General features: G+C 44.5%; 1 protein-coding gene across 1 annotated transcript in view; it reads left to right on the top strand.

Moving 5' to 3' along the window:
• The first annotated feature begins 274 nt into the window (after window positions 1-274).
• The window catches only part of LOC146829241 (sodium- and chloride-dependent neutral and basic amino acid transporter B(0+)-like), a 73,514-nt gene continuing 50,063 nt past the window's right edge, over window positions 275-23,725 (top strand). The window contains exons 1-2 of the mRNA XM_085607870.1: window positions 275-509; window positions 10,548-10,692. Of these exons, the coding sequence (XP_085463996.1) occupies window positions 450-509; window positions 10,548-10,692 (205 nt within the window). The 5' untranslated portion in view covers window positions 275-449. The remainder of the gene's footprint in view (window positions 510-10,547; window positions 10,693-23,725) is intronic.

Genomic DNA, 23,725 nt, shown 5'->3' with positions numbered 1-23,725 from the left:
TCTAAATTGAAAGGTGATAGGTAACCTGACTGTCAGCGGTGAGCGCATGGTTTCAACACCGGCGATGTGGATCTGAGTGCTCAAAGATGTGGGTTTGCTAATCCCACCCCTCCCGCCCCAGAATGGAAATTCCTAATCGCAGCCTCGTGTTATCGCCATGTCATGAAAAACAATGAGCACTCTCAGGAGATGTGTATTGAAATTACAAAATCTCGTCGCTCTGCTAATGCTGCAACGTTTCCTGTAATTGACTCAGTGCAGGGAGGCGGTTGGCAGCCTTTAAAAGGGCTGGGAGCCGGGGCATGGCCACTTGGGTTGGCATTCCTCGCCAGGTGAGCCGGTGTTAAGAGCGGGTTCGGAGCTGGGAGCGAGCGCAGCCGCACGAGCGCAGGAACTGCAAATAACACTCCCTCCTAGCTCCTCGCGCCGGTACACACGGGAGGGAGGCCATGGGCATTTCACTGCCGGGATTCCTGAGATGCTGTGGTCGGACCGCCAGCAAGGACTTGGTGAGTGCAGCGTTCCTTCACTTGAGAAGTTCACTGTTTGACCACCTTATCTCTTCAGGGCGGCATGCTTCTTTTCCCGGAGACATACTTTCTGAAGGTGATCTGACTGCCTCTGTCACTGGAGCATCAGCAATTCTGGCCTTGCACAGGAGGGCCGCACGGAATAAGGACGCAGCGCATTTACTCCTCTTTTAAGTTATTTGCCGTTAAAAGAGTTAAGCCGACTGAAGTACCTGTGGCCTCTGCACTCCCTCGCCCGTCCTAAACCCTGAGCCGTGAAGCGGGCTTGGGCGTGCACCTGTTGCACCCTGGGAGCAGGTACTGGCACCGGCATCGGCGTGAGCTAGCCTCGGGCGCAGCGTGGCATGCCAGCTCGCATGCATGTTAAGGCTGCTATTGTTCTGCAGGGTGGACATGTTGTTGGCATACTCCCCTCCACCGTTGCGACACAGCGCCCACGGTACACCAATACTTGGAACCAGCCCCGCTCGGTGTCACGCACTTGTGGCAAGTGGCTGCACTCAGGGAAATCTTATGGATTTTGGTGGTCCTGGGCCAAACGTATTTCGGGGGCCCCTTTTTAGAAGAGCTTTTAATTCATGTTCCAATTTGCGCTCTTTCATGCCATCTTTGGCCAGGGCGCTGACACTGTGCAGGCACACTGGTCAAACATCTGTTTATAGCTACTATTCATGGACAGTGAGGTATTTTTTCAATATTGTAACACAGCAGCAGCTCATTAATATTACTGCAAAGAATATCGGCGACCCTCTCTCATTTCTCATATATCATGCCCTCTTTTGAGCTAAAAGCACTTTTCTTATTGATCTTGCATGAAAGTTAAAACACAGCATTTCTCTGTAAAATATCTGTAATAGACTCTCACACATCACCCACATTAAAAGTACATTAAAGTAGAATGGTATTTAAAACAATCTGTTTAAGAATTGTTCAAGGTCACCAGGGCAAGACTCTCTGTAGAACAGAGCTGGCTCTATCGGGGGCTTCCTAAGGGCCTTGGGCCAAAGCCCACTTTGCCCATTATTGGACACCCGAGTTTCCGCCATGAGTCACCGAGGTCTGCCCTCGGTGCTGTTGTTCCGCAGGAGGTTTTACTGCTACTCTTTCTTAACCAGCCCCAGCGTGTGCTGAGGCTGCCCTGGCGAGCTGTGGCATGCGGACTGCTGCTACCACACTTGTTTCAATATTTAATAACACCTTTGTAAGGTGTCCCTGCCGTGAAACGTGATGGGATATAGTATGCCGGACATTGTCAGGGGCGCCCTCGGCCCTAATACACGCAAGGACAAAAGGCACCATGGCAACAGCAGTTGGCAAAACCAATAGGGCTGACCTTAGAAAGAGTGCAATGGTTTTTGGAATGGTTTTTGTTCTTTTGGAAGCATATGCAACTAACTTATGCAACATACGAATACGAAATATACAAAAAAAGTCGACTGTGCAAGGATGCCTTCACCGACGTTGCAAATCAGCCAATGGGTGACATGGGCTGAGATGGGTGGATGCAAAATGTTAGTGTCACTTCCCCAGGCCGCTGGTCAAAGGCGCTTGGCCTAAAGCCCCTGAACATATGTACGTTCATATGCATTTTTGTAGGATATTTTTAGAAGCCATGAGGCTGAAGAGACTGTCTCTGTGCCAGACCTAAAAACAGCCATGTTTGCAGTGCTGCAGGTACGTCACGCATCCAGTCCCCAACGCCACTGCGACTGCAGGACTAATAAATCGTATGTCCCTTACTCACTAATATTGAAAAGCACACCATAGCTGGCATTTTGGTCCACAGAACAACTGCTTTACAAAAAGCAGGTATGGCCAGATGTCTCTAGCCTGCTCTCGTATTGTTAAGGCACAGAAGTTCAAGTTTGAATCGCTTTAGCAAAGTTTATTTTTCTCTTACCTGAAGTATAGATATACATTCAGAAATGAACAAGCTGTGAAAAGGCATACGGTGCACTCCGCGAAAAGCAATATGTCAGCTCAACAGAGTTTCTGACCCTCAGTACTCTACAAATGACAGGTTTGCAGCCATGTTGGCAGGTTGCAACGTGAAGGGGTGAGTGGCCGTTGAGTGGGTATGTCTCTGTCGTGCCCTGGAGGCAGGCAGTCTAGACTCGCTGCCTTCAAGGCCTGTTCAATTCAGCTGGATCCGACCAACGTTTGATTCCTGAAGGGGGCGCTGTTCGGTGGCTGAATGAGACACGAAAAGGACATTCACCACCTGCAGACACAAGGCTGGCCCTGAGGTCAGACAACACGTTTATTATATACTCGAAGCGCTGGGGGAAGAGGGCTTGTGGGCATCAAAACGTGGCACAGAGCAGCTCCACGCATATCTTAGATCCCCTGCAGCGCTCTGTGGTGAGGATCGCTTGCTGTCTTATGTGCAGGGAAAAAACATCAATTTCAACTCTGTCAAATCAAATCTATTTCCAATAAATTCATCTCATACGCATTCGTTATTTAACTCCTTTTAAGGAACACTCCAGTTTCCCACTTGCACATATTACAACCAACCAGTAAAGTAGACTACTGTTGAAGTATGCCCTGTAATGAGCTAGAGTTGCACACAGTGCTTTCTTCGTTTGGTAGGGCCTCGCAGCACCTGCAGAGTTCAAGTCCCCTCACCCATGTTCTCTGGGATTCTGTCACAGACTAGTCTGAGTTCAGGTTGTCCAGATCCATAGTGTGGTTTGGTTAACTTGCTGGCTTGGTATATTTAAGTCTATGTGTTAAATTCAGGTACTTTCGAGATAAGAGTTTGGCATTTGCATTTCCTAGTTTGAAGTGTATGTCTGAGGTGATTTATAGCATTGTGTGTTGATATGGATTCCTCTAACATACTGTGGGGTGCACAGTGGGTGTGTAATAAATTGATACGAAGCGAAATGTAATTTTATCGAGGATGGGGTTCCACGGTCTAAGTATATGGGGCCTCCAGGCTCTGTAGAATGTGAGCATTGTTCTGTCTGTGTTTATTTATTTGTTATGATGGATAGTTTTGTGTTGAGTTTGGTGGGATCCGGCTATATGGAATATCTCATTGGTGTTGCATAGGTATTCAGAGTATTGCCTGGTATGTTGAGTTACATTTACGAGGACGGATCTGTGATACCATATTATATGGTGTATCTGGCCTATGATGGATGCATGTAAGGTATTGTTTCGAATGATGTCTGTTGGATGTGGGTACTAGATATTTAAATGTTCTGCCAAAAAGGATCTGCTGGGAAAAAGCACAAGGTGGCACAATGCAAGCTACACACTCAGGGGCAAATAGAACTCCCACCCGGAATAAAAATCGGTGTAGCCACGCTCCCGAGGACCAAACTGAGGACAGATGTGTCAGTCTTTTTCAACACAGGCTATGCCACCAGACAACAGAGTTCTTCCAACTACAACCATTCTGCCTGTAATATCCCTGTAGTGCCCCTCAACCAGGAATTACCAAAGTAAGACAATTCAGTTCATGTCCCACCAAACCCAGGAGAGAACAAACCAAATAAAAGGGTGTGAAAAGCTGAAGGGACCCCCAGTGGTCTGCAAAGAGTAACCAATGGCAGCAAAGGATGATAAAATCGGCGTGGAGCATGATTTTGGCACGCAGAGAAAACAATGAGGGACACACATAAGACAGAATATGTGGATCCAGAGAAAGTGAGATTTAGTGGAGAGAATAGCAGCAATGGAGGAAGGTATGCCTCCCTGCACGTGACACTACCGGATCCCATGTGTGTGGGAAATATGTGTTGATGTGGTGAGAGAGGGAGATGGAGGAGAAAGTAACACATTATATGTCACTGGGGTTAGAGATTTCAATAATAGCACTAAATGGCTCTTAAAAATGACCTGGTACAGGGTAAGTATGTGCAAATGCAAACATCACCCCATGTTGAGAGACTCTTAGGAAGACCTCAGCACAGAAGAGGAGACATCCCACTCCTGCCAATTCCCAATCAATGTTATTATATAGCCCTAGTAAACCTGTCATGTGAAGATTCCCAAGCTCTCTGTTTCTCTTCCAACACCACCAGACCACCCACCGGCCACTGTTCATCTCACTGGAAAATAGCATAAAGTAGTCTTAGAAAAAGAGCCTGCACTGGGAAAAGCTCTGCGATGCCATATGACTGGTGTGCCAAGGATATGGAAGCCAGCTCCTAGAACGGAGCAGAACCCGGGTTGGTACATATGTTAGATCTGAAGAGAACTGGATGGCTAAAAAGATGGGTGGAAGTCTTCACGAAAGCAGTGATTTAACCAAGATGTCAGTTGGGCCTTGGGCACTCTCAGCAACTTGACTTACACTGGAGACAGCAATTTGGCTTCTGATACAGATTCTCTTAAGAGAATGAGAGTAGGCATGGCATAAGTAAGAGTCTTTTGTCTCTTTGTCGCTAGTTTTAAGTTGCTGATATGTTTCTTGTTAAGCAAACATAGATGAATGGCGAACTAATGTATTTCTACAGCTCTGCCAACAGCTGCAGGTCATGTATTTTCCTTCAAAACCTTACCTGTCATGGACTTGCTGCTATCTCTATTCCTGGTCAAAGGGCTGAGTTCAGCCTTAAACAGGTTAAGTGCTCATATGCTATACAACAAATAGAGTGATTATATTGATGCAGGTCTGAATAAAGACTGACCCAGTGTCAGGACCAAAACTCACATGACCTCTCAACTAACCCCACCCAGCCAACTCTGACTCCACCACTCCCACCTCTGACATTCACAGCCATCTTCACCACTGGGTAGCATGATTCCTTATTCCAACTCTGAGACCTGCCCTTAGAAAGCCCAGCACACAGAATTGCCAAAGAACCATTGACCACCATTCCCACAACCTGTACCCCATTGCAACCATTCAATTCCATTTAAGTTGGACACTCCCATTAAAACTCCCTCAACAGATTCATCCTGCATGAAACTACCCAAATTGAATCCAGGGCTTGCCAATGTGAAAGCGAGATGCTTAAAAGACCATAAAACAAATCCAACATCAAGGGAAGGTGCACACCTCACTCAGACCATGTCCATCGCCACCTTTAGGGCTCTCCACTGTGGCTCTCATCCCTGACTCCAGAACCTAACCACCTCCACAAACACATCCTCCATCCTTGGAACAAATATGAGCTCTAAGTGCTCTACAAATGCCCCATCTTAAATAGCTGCAATGAGTCGTAAATCTCAGAAGAAGATTATGGCCTGTCCTGTGGAAGAGGGGACGTGCTCAAGGACCTTTAATATTCGGGCTTCCAGAACCCATCAAGCCCTATTACCTGGTTCCCCCCAGTCTAAGCACCCCGTGTACCCATTGTGGAGCATACACCACTGCCAAATGACACATGTGGTAGCCGCTAGAGATGGCACAGGAGGAGGTCCGAGAGACCATAAGCATCATCCTTCACTAGAGAAGGGGGCCCACACAAGACTGTCAGGCATGTACTCCTGAATACTAAACTGAGCTACAGCATGCTCCACCGGTAGATCACTGAATAGCCCTTGAAATCTGTTGTAAAGACCTAACTATGTGCTCAATCCTCACCCCTACCTCTCTCCCTGAGCTCCACAAGCTCCACAGTGAAACCACTCAAATCCTCTGAGCCATCACCTTCCAGACACACATGCATCTCATTCTGAGGACCCAGACTGCCACCATTGCCAAACAAAAATGAATTCCAAATGAAGCAATGGCCTGTTTGATATCATCAAAGTATTGAATCTCCCAGAGAGTATGACAGCTCACAAACTGCAAGGTCTGGGAATAGCTTGTTACATTCAACATCTTTTCTTTATGAACGTGCTGAATCCTTTTACCATGTTTACCATTCACCTTTTCTAATCTTGCCCTATTCTTCTTTCATTATTCAGTTTGCCGATTTGTGCCCTCACCATCACTCCCTGTTGATTTATTGTGCCTCATTTATGATGCAATGTTTCACGTGATGTTGTCTTTTAGGACTGTAAGTGGTTAGAATATGCACTACTGAAATGTTCTCAAGATGCGTAGTTGTGGCGTGCACCTGGGGTATCACCCTCCGACCGGGGTGTGGATAGGAATATGCAAAGGTAGTGGCGCTTACATCAGCGACATTCCCCTGGGCACAGCCAAAAGCCTGCAAGCAGCAGGATGCAAGATGCTTGACAAGAGCGTTAAAAGAATAAAGGCTGATCAAATATTCATTCCTTGAATTGTTTATTCATGAAGTGTAGATGCTTCATCTCCAAATTAAATCAATTGGCTCTCAATAAGTCCATCTGTCCGTTTTGACATATCTCCCGACGCATTTCGGGCAGGTCGCCCTTCGTTAGGGGAAGCATCTATAAAGTTAATAAGCGAAAAATATCATAATGGTCACCAAATAGGAAACAGAGAGAAATATCCCTACACCAATAAAACCTGGTGTCACAACAATTTAGGAAAATGAAATCTGGACAACTGTCACCACAAATTGAGCATGAGGTAAGTGATGGATAAAAGTAACAGGTTATAGCCCGAAGTACTGATAGAACCTGACGAAATAAAATAAAGTGAAATGAGTCATCTGTGTGTGGCTAGCAGTGGAAAATGCGCGTGAAAACACATGGAAAAATAAATACGGGCGGAAGAGTGCTCGTTAAAATCATGCGTGCCAAGTTCGTTATATTCTGGTGTGCATCATGCTGGTTTAAAAACAACATTGAGTGAAATGCAAGAACCTTTGATGGGATAATTATGAAGAGTGAACCGTTATCGATCCATGCAAACTCAAACGTCCGTGTGGCAGAGCGGTGATCGAGACGACTGACGTGGTGCAACCCGAAAAAGTGAAGCGTATTTTGCCTGTGCACATCCAGTGTTTCATTCACCGGTTAAGGAAATTAAAGAAAATGTAAGAATTTACGTTTCAAACGTTATCCAGGGCGTGTATTGAATGGGTAGTCACACTGAAGAGCGCAAGTGGTGTTGGTAAAATTACTGGTGAGACGTGCTATCGACACAAAAAAGGGGCCTGGAGTGATAACAACTTACACTCTCAAAACTCGGGTGCCATCTTGGAGTGTGGGATCGGATAGCAAATTAACCAAAAAAACAGTGCAAGCAGTGATGTGCATAGACGTTTAAAAACGTAACTCTAATAAGGGAAAAAAGGTAAAGTGAGAATCTTATGTATGAACACATAAAAAATATGTTTGAAAATGACCTATTCGTTGATAGCATATAATAAACAATAAAGATGACAATTGAAACAGTGTGGTAACCGAAACGGGTAATGGTTGCCCTGATGGCACTATTATTCATGATGCGACAACAAAAAATGTATGAACCAGAAAATACTTATATGTCCAGAATTTGTGAGATCAATAAAGTTTCTGAGAAAAAGAGGCTATGGTGTATATAAGAAGGAAAGATGGGAAGAAAGTAAACAGTAACGATATTGAAAATGAAGTGGAAAATGATAGCTGGAATGAAGTATGCAAAGGAAGAATGTGAATAAAGTGGAAACGAACAAAGAGATGATGAGCAACAATAAATGTGACAGATAAGAATGAGATGACTAAAGAAAGTGTGAAATAATGTGGAAAATGATAAGCCGGAGTAAGGTATGAAAAGGAAAAATGTAAAGGAAGTAGAAACAAACGAAGAAAAGATGAGCAACAATGATGGTGACAGATAAATGAAACATGAAAGAGATGAATCAGGAAAGTGTAAAAAGAAATATCATCAGACAATAGAAGTCGTGTAATGTGACATAAGCACACAGTGTCAGTTTCATAGATAACATAGAAACTCCATGTGATCATTAAGACCATTCGGTTTCATGGAGTCCAAAAACTTAATCCAAAGGTTTTCCCTCTGTAAAAGGAAATTGTTGTTGTCTCTGCCCTCTCGCTTTTCGATTACTTCCAGGACTGCAAATTGTAGCTGACTGATGTTGTGACAGTTCTCCATGAAATGTGTGGTGATGACGCAGTTGGTATTACCGGTGCGAATTCTAGCTTCATTCTAGCTATCATTTTCCACTTAATTTTTCATATTGTTACTGTTTACTTTCTTCCCATCTTTCCCTCTTATATTCACCTTAGCCTCTATATCTCAGAAACTTTATTGATCTCAAAAATTCTGGACATATACGTATTTCTGTTGTCGCATCATGAATAATAGTGCCATCAGGGCAACCATTACTTATTTCGGTTACCACACTGTTTCAACTGTCATCTTTGTTGTTTATTATATGCTATCAACGAATAGGTCATTTTCAAACATGTTCACACACAAGATTCTCACTTTACCATTTTTCCCCTTATTAGAGTTACGTTTTTAAACATCTATGCAAATCACTGCTTGCACTGGGTTTTCAGTTAATTTGCTATCCGATCCCACACTAAGATGGCACCCGAGTTTTGAGAGTGTAAGTTCTTATCACTCCAGGTCCCTTTTTGGTGTCGATAGCACGTCTCACCTGTAATTTTACCAACACCACTTAAGCTCTTCAGTGTGACTACCCGTTCAATACACGCCCGGGATAACGTTTGAAACGTAAAAGTTCCTACATTTTCTTTATTTTCCTTAACCGGTGAACGAAAGACCGTATATGCACAGTCAAAATACACTTCACTTTTTTGGGTTGCACCGCATCAGTCATCTCGATCACCGTTCTGCCACACGGACGTCTGAGTATGCATGGATCGATAACAGTTCACTCTTCATGATTATCCCATCAAAGGTTCTTGCATTCACTCACTGTTGTTTTTAAACCAGCACGATGCACACCAGAATATAACAAACTTGGCATGCATGATTTTAACGAGCACTCTTCCGCCCGTATTCATTTTTCCACGTGTTTTCACATGCATTTTCCACAGCTAGCCACACACAGATGACTCATTTCACCTTATTTTATTTTGTCAGGTATTATCAGTACTTTGGGTTATAACCTGTTACTTTTGTCCATCACTTACCTTATCCTCAATTTGTGGTGACAGTTGTCCAGATTTCATTTTTCGAAATTGTTGTGACACCAGGATTTAATGGTGTAGGGATATTTCTCCCTGTTTCTTGTTTGGTGACCATTATGATATTCTTTGCTTGTTAACTTTATAGATACTGCCCCTGACAAAGGGCGACCTGATCGAAATGTATCGGGATCTATGTCAAAACGGACAGATGGACTTATTGAGAGTCAATTGATTTAATTTGGAGATGAAGCATCTACACTTCATGAATAAACAATTCAACGAATGAACATTTGATCAGCCTTTATTCTTTTAAAGCTCTTGTCAAGCATCTTGCATCCTGCCGCTTGCAGGCTTTCGGCTGTGCCCATGGGGATGTCGCTGATTTAAGCGCCACTACCTTTGCGTCTTTTAGGACTTAGCATTGTGCATATATATTTGCCAATAAGAGGTAAGTTACCTAAAATTAAGTGTTTGGTATGAAACTTGGGAGTACTGAATTAATGTGCCTTATACAAAGACAGGAACCGGTAGTGGTCACTGACACATTAGGAACCATGAGGGTAAAACAGCTGGAAGCGGCCTCCAAGACCATTCAAAGTTTTCTGGTTAATGGCACCCAGCTTCACTTTCTCACCCATGAACTGTCCAATGAAGCAGTACTGGAGGGGTTAAGGAAGAGGCCAAGGGGAGTCAATAGAAAGTCTGAAGCAGGTCTCAAGTTAATCTCCCCCCATCCTAACCATCAATAGAGCCCTGTTGGACTAACAAGCCCCTTCCACCCTAATGGCACAACAGCAAATATACAGGGTGTCATCTGTCATTCTCACCCCCTCACTCCCTGCCAAGAGATATCAAAGTTATAATGATTGACGGCCCCCTCTTGAGATATCACCACAGTCCAGTTGGTCCCCAAATGCTCACCATTGACCCCTGCAGAAAGATTGGGGGCACCTATAACTCCAAGGTCGCTTTCCTGTTTTTGAAGAATGCATCAGTTGTAACCCAGCTGGACTAGCAAAATAATGGATTAACATTGTGTTTTATAATACTCTGCAATAACTTAATGTTTGCATGTTTCAGGCGTCACACGAGGGCAGCAAAGATGAGAACACAGAGCGTGGGAACTGGTCTAGTAAGACGGAATATCTCCTGTCCATGGTTGGCTATGCTGTGGGATTGGGCAATGTCTGGAGATTCCCCTACCTGACGTTCCAGAATGGAGGAGGTACCGTATTCATTCAAAGACGTATTTCTAATAAGAGTACACAATAATAACCTTCTGATTAAAAAGAACTTATTTGAAGAATGAATTGGCACATGTAGTACTTTGGAGGCTTCTTAGTTTAGTAGAAACAAAAGTGATGTGTGAAATGCTTCAATTAATCTCATCCACTGGTACTTTCTCTGGTCCACTTTCCAGTGCAAAATTTTGCTAAACATTTCCACTCCAGGCCCGGACCAACTTTACGTCTATCAGCCATTGTTGCTTCTACACAATTTGTCCAAGATCACATGCGTTGGTGCAGAGGGGAAACTGGGACGTCTATGAGGACCAGTCCAAGGTACCACATTCCCATACAGGCACGGCAGATGCGGACTTTGACAACCAGTCAATGTTTTCTCAGCTGGGTTTGAAAGAAGCACCTGAAAGAAAAATCTCACATGCCACTGGAATGAAACTTATTTGTGTGACAAAATTATCCATTAATAAGGGTAGACGTGCCAAGCTGAGCACAAGGGCACACGAAAGTGTAAGAACGAAGTGAGCGAGTCAGTAATAAGTGAGTTAGGCCGTTTCTACACTGATCATTAACCGTGCGTTGCTTCTAAAAACATACTTAGTCCTGATGGAAAGCCGTAGGCCAGGCGCATTCTGTCCAGAGTGTATCGCGGTAAATCACGCATTACAGCTCTGCCCAGGACCTGTTGAGAAACTCACACCTGGCAAGTCGCACAGACCGCTTGTCAGAAAGTACGGTCTGCCCACATTTGTCTTGCCCGGGCAGAGGGTAACTACCACGGACTCCTCGAAATGGACTGTAATTGTTATGTTTTCACGTCAGACAGTCCGTCATTCCTCTGAGTCATGGCTGGCTTTAGTTACTGAAGACGCTGTGCTCCTCTTCAGGTAGTTTCTTTCCTTAACTCTCTCTATAGCACTGTTTCTCCTGACAGGCCACACCTTGCCAGTGCTCAGAATCAATGACTCCCACAAACTCATCCCGTTGCATGTCTCGTGACGCCACCAGCAACAACCAGCTTTCCCGCCACGCCACGCCCTTCCTTTCCATTTCTCCTTGGCCTGGTGTACAATGCACTGCGTCAGCACGTTCTACATTCCGCATCGGTTTAACCGAATTATTTCCAGCAGGCTTGTCCAACCTTTTACGACACAAGTAACGCAATTCGGGTATAAATCACCACTTACAAAAATAGCAAAGCGCCGCTGTGCAAGGAAAAGGATGCAATGATTATTAAAACAGGTTGTTGTGAGTGGTCACCCTGCCTACAGGTATACAACCCAGTGTACAGAAAGACTATTGGATGGAAAACGAAAATGGGTAAGAGAAAAGAGGTCCGTGGTTGGTTCAATACATTTTTCAGAAAATGATGGTAGCCAAACTTAATCTGTTGAATGCAAAAGACCAGGATACCAACCTCGGATCACAGGGCCTTTGTATCTAGCTTAACACTCGTTGCACCCAAAAGAATTTGTGGTATTTCACAATTCGTCCAAAGTGCAAAAGTTGTGCACACCCTCCTATAGTGTGGTAGACCCGCGCATTTGCCACAAAAGGAAGGGGATCTCGAGTCAGAGCTGCCTTGTGTACTGTTCTATAGGGAGCGATGCCGAGAGGCAGCAGAGCAGGCCCGGCTCCCGGAATTTTTATTTGGGTGGGCCAAGGGTGCATTTGGGTGGGCCACTGCGGGCTGGATTTGTCGCATATATGTCTAGGCAGGCCTGCTTCAGGGCCCTCCTTGATCTCTTGTTAGTCTTACAAGGCCCAGTAAATCGCACTCTTTTCCAAATCTCTTTCTAAATGTTATCACTCTCAAAAACAGTTTTTTCGATGTAATGTTCCTTTGATGGGAAGAGGAGGTTTCTGAGGTGGGAGTATCAGGCAAGTGACTCTACTCAGACTCCCTCTGTGCGAGTCTTCAGGGAGAATCCCTCTTCATTACTACCTCCACCTGACCCTGAACTCGGCAACGCACTCCCTTACAGGCTTAATTATCCACTACTCCTCTCCAGTGCACCTTATCTCACAGCTGACCTTGGGCCCCAGCCCCAAAACAGGTACCATCGGGCTCCACTTTCATTTTTCCCAGTAAAAACCTTAGTAAAATCACCTTCAAACTTAAAACATTGAATATAGTGGTAAATATAATTAGCACGCACTTCAAAGTATGTTGCACAGTAGCCCTTATGACCCGACTGCTAATTAAATAAACAAAAATAGAAAGGCCATGACAGGGCTGATGCGAAAGTCTTTTTTGGCGCCACACCAATAACCTCTTTCTCCGTAAATAACCTTTACTACCACCTTCCAACAGTGCCCCTCATCCCTCCATGCCACCCCTAGTGACCTCCTCCTCGGATTCCCTCACTGCCACCCTTCACTAGTGCCCCTCATCTCTCTGTAGCCCATCCCCCTCATGACCTCCTCCTCAGACTCCCTCACTGCCACCCTCCAGCAGTGCCCCTCATCTCTCCCTAGCTCCCTCCTTCACCCCATGACCTCTTCTTCGGATTCCCTTACTGCGACCCTCCAACAGTGCCCCTCATCGCTCCATAGCCCCTCCCCCTATTGACCTCCTCCTCGGATTCCCTCACTGCCACCCTCCAGCAGTGCCCCTCATCATTACGTAGCCCCTCTCTCATATGCATTTCATTTGTTGTACAGCGCTACTCATATCAGTGTAGTGTGTGTACTTTACACCACGCACACATTATACAGAGACAATGAATCATACAAGTATGTAAATCAGTCTACAGGGAATGTCACAAAAGCCAAAGAGGATTACAAGGTGTATGAATCACATGTCATCCATACTGGTGGGCAGTATATTTTAAGAGGGTTTGGTCTGGAGAAACACAACCTTAGGATTTAAAGAGTATTCCATGGGGGTCAGCTTTACTGATAAAAATGTATATCTGCCCAAACATACTCATTTTAGCAACATTAGAATAATGAAAGACTGGGGAAGTTCTAGCTATATCACAAAACAAAAAAAAGCCAAGTTCTAAGTATACCATTCATGTTTGTATGCAGCTCTTTGGTGACAGTTCACAGGTCACTGTCCTATGTTAGGATTGTAACTTCTGAACTGCAAGTAGCACAAGGATCTCTGTGACAAAGGCAGTAACCCACTGAGCTTCCACATAAAATACAGTTCATCTGCATTTAAAAACTACTAACAGACAAATGATTGCTCTCCAGCAGGATCATTTATCACCAGCGGTATCTGTGCATTTTGTATTATTGTTGTCCTGCATCGGCCATGATAATGATAATAACTGTTTAAATGAAGCACACACGAAGTATGTGTCCTGCTGGGCCAGTGCAGATTTTAAAAAGAAAAACAAATAGCAACACATTCTCTTAGTCAAACTTTGTGTCACAGCCTGATGTGATAAGCAGCTGCAGGGGTCAGGAAAGGTGAATAGGAATAAACAAACTTCTTTTCTCCTGTACTGCATAGAAAAAGAAATATCCACGCAGCAGAACATTGTCACCTTTGCCATGTGGAGATGAAGGGGTGAAAAAATAAACATAGCCTCGTTTACATGTAAATGGTCTTTTAAAGACCTGTGAAGTACTGGGGTGCCTGCGATAATCTCTAAAACTGAATGTGTGTGCGCTCCCGGGAAGCTGTCTCGGCCCGGGCTGACACACACGACCTGTGCTTTGTGCACCTGCCTTCAAGCCCTCACTGCGAGGGCCAAGGCTCCTGTTTGGCCCCCCTGCAGCAGAGGGGGGCCGATGGGCGCTTCTTGACTCCCCATAAGAGTAGGATGGTGTAAGGCCACATATTCACCCTTAAACATACACCTGCATTCATTGGGTCTCTAAAAGGGGGGTTTAATCACCATCCTGTAGAGCAACAGTTGACCGAATGCAACAAAGTGAATGGAATTCGTTTTGCATCAGTTGAGGACCCACCTCAGCTTAAAATATGTAATAGGGTTAACTGATCACTTCTAGCCATAGGTCAGTCGTTTTTTCCTGCTCTCTAATACCACTGTACGGCCTTGAGCTTTATCCATGTTTAAACATCTCACCGGAGAATGACAATTTTTTTTTTAAATTGGTGAATACCCCTGCATAAAAATTCAGAAGTAAACACATCACTGCTTAATAAGTAACAAATTACACCGCTGAGTTCCCTATAGAACAGCACGAGAGACAGGCTATCTGATTTGCTCAGTATAGTCAAAGCAACTTGTCGTAGAAGAACAGTATTTTCATTTGTTGGGTGACTTCCAACATCCTGCTCAATCTTCTGCTGACACCACACCATTCAAATCCCTCTCCTGTGCTGTTTGACCAGGTCAAACACAAACATTTGTACACGACCTCAAAAGAATTCCTGAGATGATCAGATACCTGACCCACCACTCGACCCCCGGTGACAGCCGACCACTACCAGAGGAAGAAAGATACCAGAAGCAGAGCTTTAAAACTTAGCCTTTGCTCAGACAATTATTAGCAACAAATAAATTGAATGAATAACACGAGTCACCTGCCACTATATTTTAATCAGTTTATATTTCCCTCTCGTCTCTAATATTTGATAAAACATACACCTACATCTCAGCTTCCAAACATTCAATGATCATTTCCAAACTTAACACTTTCACCTTTCAACTCTTGCTAATATAACTGAACATTCCCTGCAAAATAAATACTCCGTCCAGTCTTGAACTGTTAGGCGAAAATTCAGCCTCCTCGTTAATCTTTAACGACTGATACACACTGGAATGTTCCCCTAACTGCATGCATTTGAGTCCTTTCTTACTTTAGTCAAATTATACTATAGTGAAAATAGCCATTCCTTTGAATTACATTTCAGGTTGATTAATGTTTGGTTTATCTATTTTTGTTTAGTTAACTGTCAATATTTTCACTGCGTTCTGACTTGTTTTAACCTAATTAATTCTATTAGTTTTCCCCAAACCAGCCTATAGTCCAGGATGGAAGTGACTTCCGTTTAACAAAATCCGTTCCAATGTATTGAATATTCTTTCAAATATATTAAATATTTCGGAAGAAATCATGATCTCATGTCGTCCTCTGTTTTGCTAAATCTTTGTTCTTTAACCTTAACTGACTGATACACGGTTCCTCTCCATTGAAATAGGGGGCTTTCAACTCTAATGTACATCACTCCACAACATTTGTTCTTTTGTTATGCTTCTCTTTGCATTACCAGAACTGAAATGCTTTTTCTGCTTACTTTGTTTTTCTGTGTATGGCTTATTATCTAAACAATATGCATTTAAAATACTTCCTTTATTTTTTTCTACCGGTTAAAATGAGTTGCATTTCTCTCTCATGTTTGCTTGTTTACAACCTTACCTGCCCATTTATAATGAGCAGAATCCCTGTCCACTCACTCATTCATATCAGCTGATTCCCAAGACTGCAAGAAACTGGTTGGCAAACATCTGCATATTCACCTGGGAGACTGAGGTCGATTTGCAGAGATCTATTGGCTTACTTGCGCTCCTGGATTCCCACCATGAATGGTCTCGGGGGAGTTTTTAATTTGTAAAGCGTTTTCTGAAATTCAGACCCTTGTAGGATAGAGGGAGGTGTCAGATCTAGAAAATAACCTTATTCAAAGAATGCTACTTTTGTAATATTTTCCCCTATACTTTCCTATAGGGAGAACTCCACCCAGGTAAAGGAGATATCCCAATCTGTGTGAAAAGTTACTAGAAGTATCTTTACACTGATAAATTCCGTCTTAGAGGTCTTCACCCCCAGAACGGAGGGGGCGGAGACATGTAAGTCCACATTTAGATGTAATCTAAACTCTGAAATGGTGGATAGCAAACAACTGTAGACACACCTAAGTGTGGTAGTAAATATATACGAGTAAAATTACATGTGCTGTGTATCAGACCCAATGTGTGACTCATTCCATTCTCACTGTTAAATTCTGAAAACATCAGCATTGGCATAGATCAATACTTAAATGAGTTGAACCTTCAAAACTTGAATATGTTGCACTTTGCCATATCTTTCCTTCTAATATATTTGAGAACACATTTAAAAAATACACTAACTCGACATTGCCTAATGTTGTAAAATTCATTGTTGGTTTTTTTTTTTATCAGTCTTTATTTCGACTTGTTGTCATAAAAGACACATATAAAAACACAATACATCATCAGGTACATAAAAAAACACAGTTCATCATCAGGTACATCCGTTGGAGCTACACATTTGAGTTATACACAGAAAATGTAACACTGAAACTAAAAACAGCAGGATTTAAGATCACTACATAAATGGTATTCCTACTCGACCAAATAAGAAAATAAATATCTGTCTTCCATAAAAACATACTAAAACTATAAAGAAATTCCACAATTGTACTGGGTTTACTTTAGGGTGACTGGAGAGCTTTCAGTTTCCCAACTCTTATTGTCCACATCCATTTTAAAAATGTTGCTGTCGCTATCACTATTGTTTCAGAACAGTCAGTTTGAAATATTCTCAGTGCAGTAATACCCGTCATAATACCCTTTTGAATGCAAACTGCTCTTATCCATTTGTGACGGGGAGCCTTATATTCTGGGCAAATAAACAAAACATGAGCTATAGTTTCCGGGTGTGTTATACAGAAAGGGCACATTTGGTCACTTTTACTAAATGCCCATTTACAGGTGACCGTATTCAATGGGAGGGTACTTACCCTAAACTGATGGAATAATTTCCTATCATGAGGCATTGTAATCAGATCCCAGTACATCTCATACCCAGGAGTGAGTTTCAGCTCCAAAAAAGCCTTAGTATACGATGGAGCAGTGTGTGACTGGAACTCCTCCTGGGATATGAATGAGCAGTAGGCCTCTTTTAACTGTTGTTTGGTAGGAAATAGTGTCTCCTGAGGATTATCCCATAGATCCCCCATACCTAGAGAATTAAGGAGGATTTTAACCTTTCTAAACCATAGAACTTTACCCCCAGAGTCCATAGCACGCGTTTCCAGGAGTGCTAACGCATAATGATGCAATTCCGGGGTTACCCACAGTCTTCTCCAATAGGCAACTGGTCTAAATCTGCAGATATTTTCTAGACTCTGACAACCCAGATTCATGCGCAGAGGTACGAGTGGTGTGGAATGTGGAAGCCCTGTTATACAGCGGAGAAATTTGTTGTGTGCTTTTTGTAGACCTGCTATATCAGACGACCCACACAGTTCCGCTCCATATAGCATGGAAGATCTTACTCTTGAGTCATAAATTCTTAATACTGGGGCTACAGGTTTAGTGGCTGACAACTTAAATTCTCTTAGAAGGGCACCAGATAGTTGTGCGTGCTTAGAGATTAAATGGGCCACATGCGGCTTCCACTGTAACCTAGAGCCCAATGGGATGCCCAGGTAGCTGAAGCTATCAGTCTGCTCTAACGGTTCCCCATTCATAAAGACTCTGCCCCTAATGTTCCTATGCCTATGCATCGTCATAAATTTGGTTTTAGAGACATTAACAGAGAGGCCATAGTCATTCAAAGCAGTCTATTGCCTTCTGAAGCCCTTCCTGAGTCTTAGATAAAAGGAGGGTATCATCGGCAAACATTAGCAGGGGGACAGGGATGCCGTTCTGTTTGGGTGCATCAGTAGTGGAGTCCCTATAATAATCTATAACTCTATTTATATATAGTGTGAATAATGTGGGTGCCAGCACACACCCTTGCCGCACACCCCTTTCCGTTGGAAATCTGTCGGTCACCTGGCTCTGGTTACCCCATCTGACCTGCGCGTAGTTATTTTCATGTAGTTTTATCAAAACCGCAAGCAGTTCTGGTGGGATACCCTGCTCGTGGAGAGCTCTCCACAACCTATCTCTTGGGACTAGGTCGAATGCAGCCTTTAGATCAACAAAGGCTGCATAAAGTGTGCCACCCCAGGACCACCCATTTTCAATATATTGTGGAAAATCTAAAAACTTGATCTACCGTGCTAGTCAGGGGTCGGAAGCCAGCCTGTAGGATGGACATGACTCCCGAGTCCTCGATCCAATTCTGGACCCTAAGAAGTACCATTCTGGCCACAACCTTCTGAATACAGGCTATTAGGCTAATTGGCCTATAGTTTCCCGGGTCAGCTCGGTCACCCTTCTTAAAAATTGGTATGATTTCTGCTCCCCGCCATATATCCGGCACCGTAGTGCCTTTGGCAATAGTGTTCGCCAGTAGTTCGATGTAAGGGACCCAGACTGATTTACTATGCAGAAACAAATCTGCAGGAATTTTATCTAAGCCCGGGGCCCTGCCCTTGGGTATTAAGTTAAGGGCACATTCAACATCTTTCTTGGTGAACACTAGCGTGTTTGCTAATAAAGGACGGCTGAAAGAGGCCAGGGCGGGTATTGGGACCTTGTTTGTGTTAGCGAACTGGGACTTAAAGTGCTTAACCCAATGTTCTGGCGGGACATAATTAACCGGGGTTGGTTTTTGGTTCCCCGTGCCCCACCTCACAAGATGCCAGAAGTCCGTCGGATCTCTGGACTTACTGGCTACCAATAGCTCCTCCCAGTATTTAGTGTCCCACGCTTTTTTCGCGGCATTTTGTGTCCATTTGTAATGGTTCATTGCCGCCCGAATGACCTCCCTGTCAGTGGATCGCACTGCATCAGCTAGGGATTTGTATGCAGTCCTGCAGTTTTTATCATACCATGACTCCGGTTTTCTTTTCCCTTTACCAGAGTTCCTCTTCCTCGGAATACTAAAATATTTACTTAGTTTAAAAAAAAGGGTCGAGTGAATGTGGAGTACCCTGCTGCAGTAATCCTCATAATCCAGCTGCCCCTGTATTTCAATGATTGCTTCATTTACCATGTCATTCATTTCACTAATGGTTTCGGGTTTACCCAGACACTCGGCCCATCTTACCCGCCGAGTATCATTTGCCATGACGATGTCATCTACTATGTCATCTGATGTTAACCCCTGCCCTTTGTGAAGCTGTAGCTCAAGACTGAGAGGTTTGTGGTCACTTTCGATACGATGAATTACAGTCATATCACGTATTGATGACCAGAATTCAAGATTGACCAGAATATAATCAATTCTGCTGGTGCTAAGTCCGTTGTTAAAAGTTGGATTACCCTGCTCATCCCCTCGTGTCCTGCCGTTCACTGCTCTCAACCCGTGTTCTAAACTGAAGGTCTTAAGTTGTAGGGCTGCCTGGGTCCACCGTTTAATAGGGGGTATACTAAGGGGGGGGATTTGCCAACAGATATCCTCTGCCTCAGTGAGCTCTAGATCCGTGTGGTCCAGAGGCTCATAGGAGCAGTTGAAATCTCCGCAAATTAGTATATTAGCACCTCCCCTCCAAATACTAACATAGTGTCCCAGTGCCGCCATGACTTCTGACGATTTCCCTCCCGGCTTTCCCCTGGCGTACACGTTAAAAATAATGAGTTCACCAAATGAGGGAGATTTTAACTTAACCCCCAGAATATCCCTTGAGTTAATTGCTAGTTGTGTAGTTGTGAATCCATCATCCTGTTTTACCCAAGTGGTCAGTCCCCCCTTAGGTCTTCCTTTATTTATTTTGGTTGCAGCTATTGCGAAGTGAAGGTACCCTAGTCTGTGTTGGGGTTCTAATGCCCATGTTTCTTGCATACTGACAATCATGTAGTTATCAATAAAGGTAGCCCAATCCCTGGAGGCCATCTTATTCTTGAGACCTGCCACATTCCACGAGACCAAAAACTGGCTCTCCACATTACTACTTAAAGGATTGTGAACGTTTGTAGTGTCTCCTATGCTGCTGTTAGCCAGCACTCCCTCTGTCTCTGGTCCACTGGCCTCCACCAGACAGCCAGTTTCGTTAGCCTTACTTGAACAGTTACTAGGTATAGGATAACCTGTGACTCTAGGGACAGCTTCATATTTGATTGGACCATGGATTGTTGTATCACTTACACGGCTACCTTGGTTGTCTGTTTGTGTGCAGTGGTCAGAATTATTTGGCACAATTATAATGACATTAGTCGGGTTAGAAACTCCATCAGATATACATGAAACAATGGGTACATTCCCTTCCAAAGCCTCAACCAAACCACCTGCAGTTGAAATATGTGCACCCACTGTCTCCTCCCCTCCTGACTGTAGACTTCAATCACAGGCATCCAGACCACTAAAGATGTCAAACCTATTTGACATTTCCAGTGGAGTGAATGGTACTGGATAGTCCATGCTCCTATGTACAGTAATACTTGGCCTGGTGGGTACTATATTCCACCCAGGTGTTTCTGCAATTGAGGCTGCATGATGCACATAGGCTGAATTCCTGTTATTCATCATAATGGGGAAGTGGGTTGTAGGAAAAGAGTAACCATGAGCAGGTTGGGAAGGAAATACTACAGATCTTGGGTAGAAGTAGGTCAGAGGGCGTGGGATGATGCTACTGTTAAGGTTAACCTGAGGCCAATTCAGGATGTAGCGTACTGCATTGTGATCTCTGAAATTGACCACAACCACGTACCCCCCCGATGTCTTTAGGTCTTCCACCCAACCACTGAAGACGGCGTACATAGACTATTTCGCCATCTATGTTGCTGGCAATTGGCCTGTGTGATGTCAGCCAGTGTGTTATTTTGTTCTTCAGTTGGGAAAAACCTTCCCTCTTGTTCACTGGGAGCTCTGGTACCCCTGTGAGAATCACTACATATGGTGCGGCCTCTGGCAGAAGATCCGGTAGTGGTCTCCTTGACTGTTCCCCCCGGGTCTGCCTGAGGCCTCCCTCCTCATGTCTTATTGACCCAATCGGGCGATTGCCCAGATCTCTGGTAAATTTATTATCAGAGGTTGATGGATAACAGTTGGATTTAACTGTTGCAATACTTGCAGGAGCATTTGTCTGATTAGTAGTGGAATTATTATGAACGGGTTTAGGAGCAGGAGCTGTCCCACTCAGAGGGTGACTACTAGAGGACGGGGCGTCTAATGTGGGGTTATTTGAAGTTGTATTTAAAACTGACACAATTTCGGTAGGTGATGGTCGAGAGTTATTGGCGGATTTAGCCGCTAGGGAAGGAACTGAGACCAGTTTGGGCTCTAAATTAGCTTTTTGTCTAGTAGGGCTTCTCTTCCTACCCAAGTCTGCTTCTATTTTCCCTAATCTGTTCTCCATATTTTTCAATCTTTCCACTATTGCTAGAGTGTAGGTTCGCATAATCATCTCAATACTATCCAAAAGATTACTGGTGTGTATTGTATTAGACCCATTATCCTCCAAGCTGTGTTTAGTGCTATGTTCCCCCTCTGTATGTGCAGAAGTTAACAATGATATGGTAGCATTATCCATTCCAGTCACGTCCATGGGAACTGCAGCAGCTATAACATTAGTACTAGAGGGGATAGCCTTCTTCCCAAAGTCAGTAGAGCTCAGCTTCTGCTTGGAAGGTTCCATCCTTTTGCGTCTCCTCTTGGTAGGTGGTGGACCATAATTTGTAGTTTGTACAGGTTTCTTAGACCTTTCTCGTACGGTCTTGGGAGGAATAGGTGTCACAGCAATCAGAACTCCAGAAGTACTGGGAGTGCAAAAAGGATTATGTGGTGAGATTGGAATGTCTATTCCAGTAGAACAAGTGCTGGGCACTTCACAATCTCTCAGCAAAAGAGGTACACCATCTGTGAATAAGGTATCATTAGCTAGGTCTGGGGCTAACTCTTTATTAGGAATGGCCGCGGGGTTAGGCTCAGACAGTGCCCTATTCTTAATATTTTCAATAGAGCGTCGACGCTCAGCTCGGCGCTCTACGAGTGAAAGTTCTGTTGAGCCTCCGGATGGTGTTCTAGTAATATAATTATCCAGAGTGCCATTCAATAAAGTCCCCACTCTATCAGCCACCGTTATTGTCGGACTCAGCACAATCGAGGACATGTTATAAACTTGACAAGTAGATGACGTAGCGATAGAGTGTAATAGCAACTTACTGTACGCTGAGTTCTTTTAAATCACAGTTTGGCCAGGGGGACGGGTCCAGTCCAGTCTCGTAGGTCCTCGGAGGGCCTCAGAGGGCCCGCTCTTTGCCCGGTCTTCGCGCGCGTCCCGCGTTGCGTCCGGAGGCCTGCCTATGTAAGAGGAGAAAGGGGGCAGGAAGAGGCACCAGGTGCGCGCGATATCCAGGCGCTAGCACTTCTGGTCCTCGCAGTTCGCTCCCTGTGTCAGGGCGTCAGCTCTCCCCACCAGGTTGTTAGCACCCAACAGGAGGAAGAATGACCGAGCACACGGGCTCCCAGGTCAACAACAAGAGTTCGCCAGTTACGGACAGCAAAGGTTCTCCAGGACGTGGTCTGCAGGCAATAGGAAAGACTACGAGCGGCTCCCGCGGAGCGGGGGCCGCGAGTCGTTTTGAGGATGCAGGGAGAAGGGGGCGGGAAGAGGCACCAGGTGCGCGCGATATCCAGGCGCTAGCACTTCTGGTCCTCGCAGTCCCGCTCCCTGTGTCAGGGCTTCAGCTCTCCCCACCAGGTTGTTAGCGCCCAACAGGAGGAAGAATGACCGAGCACACGGGCTCCCAGGTCAACAACAAGAGTTCGCCAGTTACGGGCAGCAAAGGTTCTCCAGGACGTGGTCTGCAGGCAATAGGAACGACTACGAGCGGCCATTTCATTGTTGTTGTTATCACACACATCCACTCAGACTTCTCCTTAACACATCATATTGTGTGAAATTATCATTCCAACACACTGTGGGGCTTATTTACATGCCCCTTGCGCCACAGGTGTGTCACATTTTGTGACACACAGGTGGGGCATTTTGCTGCCCAATACTTACAAGGACAGGAAAAGCCACCCTGCATGGTTTTGCCTGGCCTTGTACATACAGTCCCTTTACGTGCAGCACTTTGCGTGAAAGGGGCGTTCCATGGGCATTGGTGTGGGTGTTCCCATGCAATACTCATGGAACCTGACACATTCCCAGACTTACAAGAAATCATAAACCGGGGAATGCGTCTGAATGCTGTGCTTCCCCAGGGGAGGCGCACCGAGGAGAAATGTTTTCATTTC

Source organism: Triturus cristatus, chromosome 5_2 (assembly GCF_964204655.1).
Source record: "Triturus cristatus chromosome 5_2, aTriCri1.1, whole genome shotgun sequence".
NCBI classification, from domain to species: Eukaryota; Metazoa; Chordata; class Amphibia; order Caudata; family Salamandridae; genus Triturus; species Triturus cristatus.
Note: the sequence above shows the minus strand (reverse complement) of the source record. Positions and strands in the feature narration are given on the sequence as shown.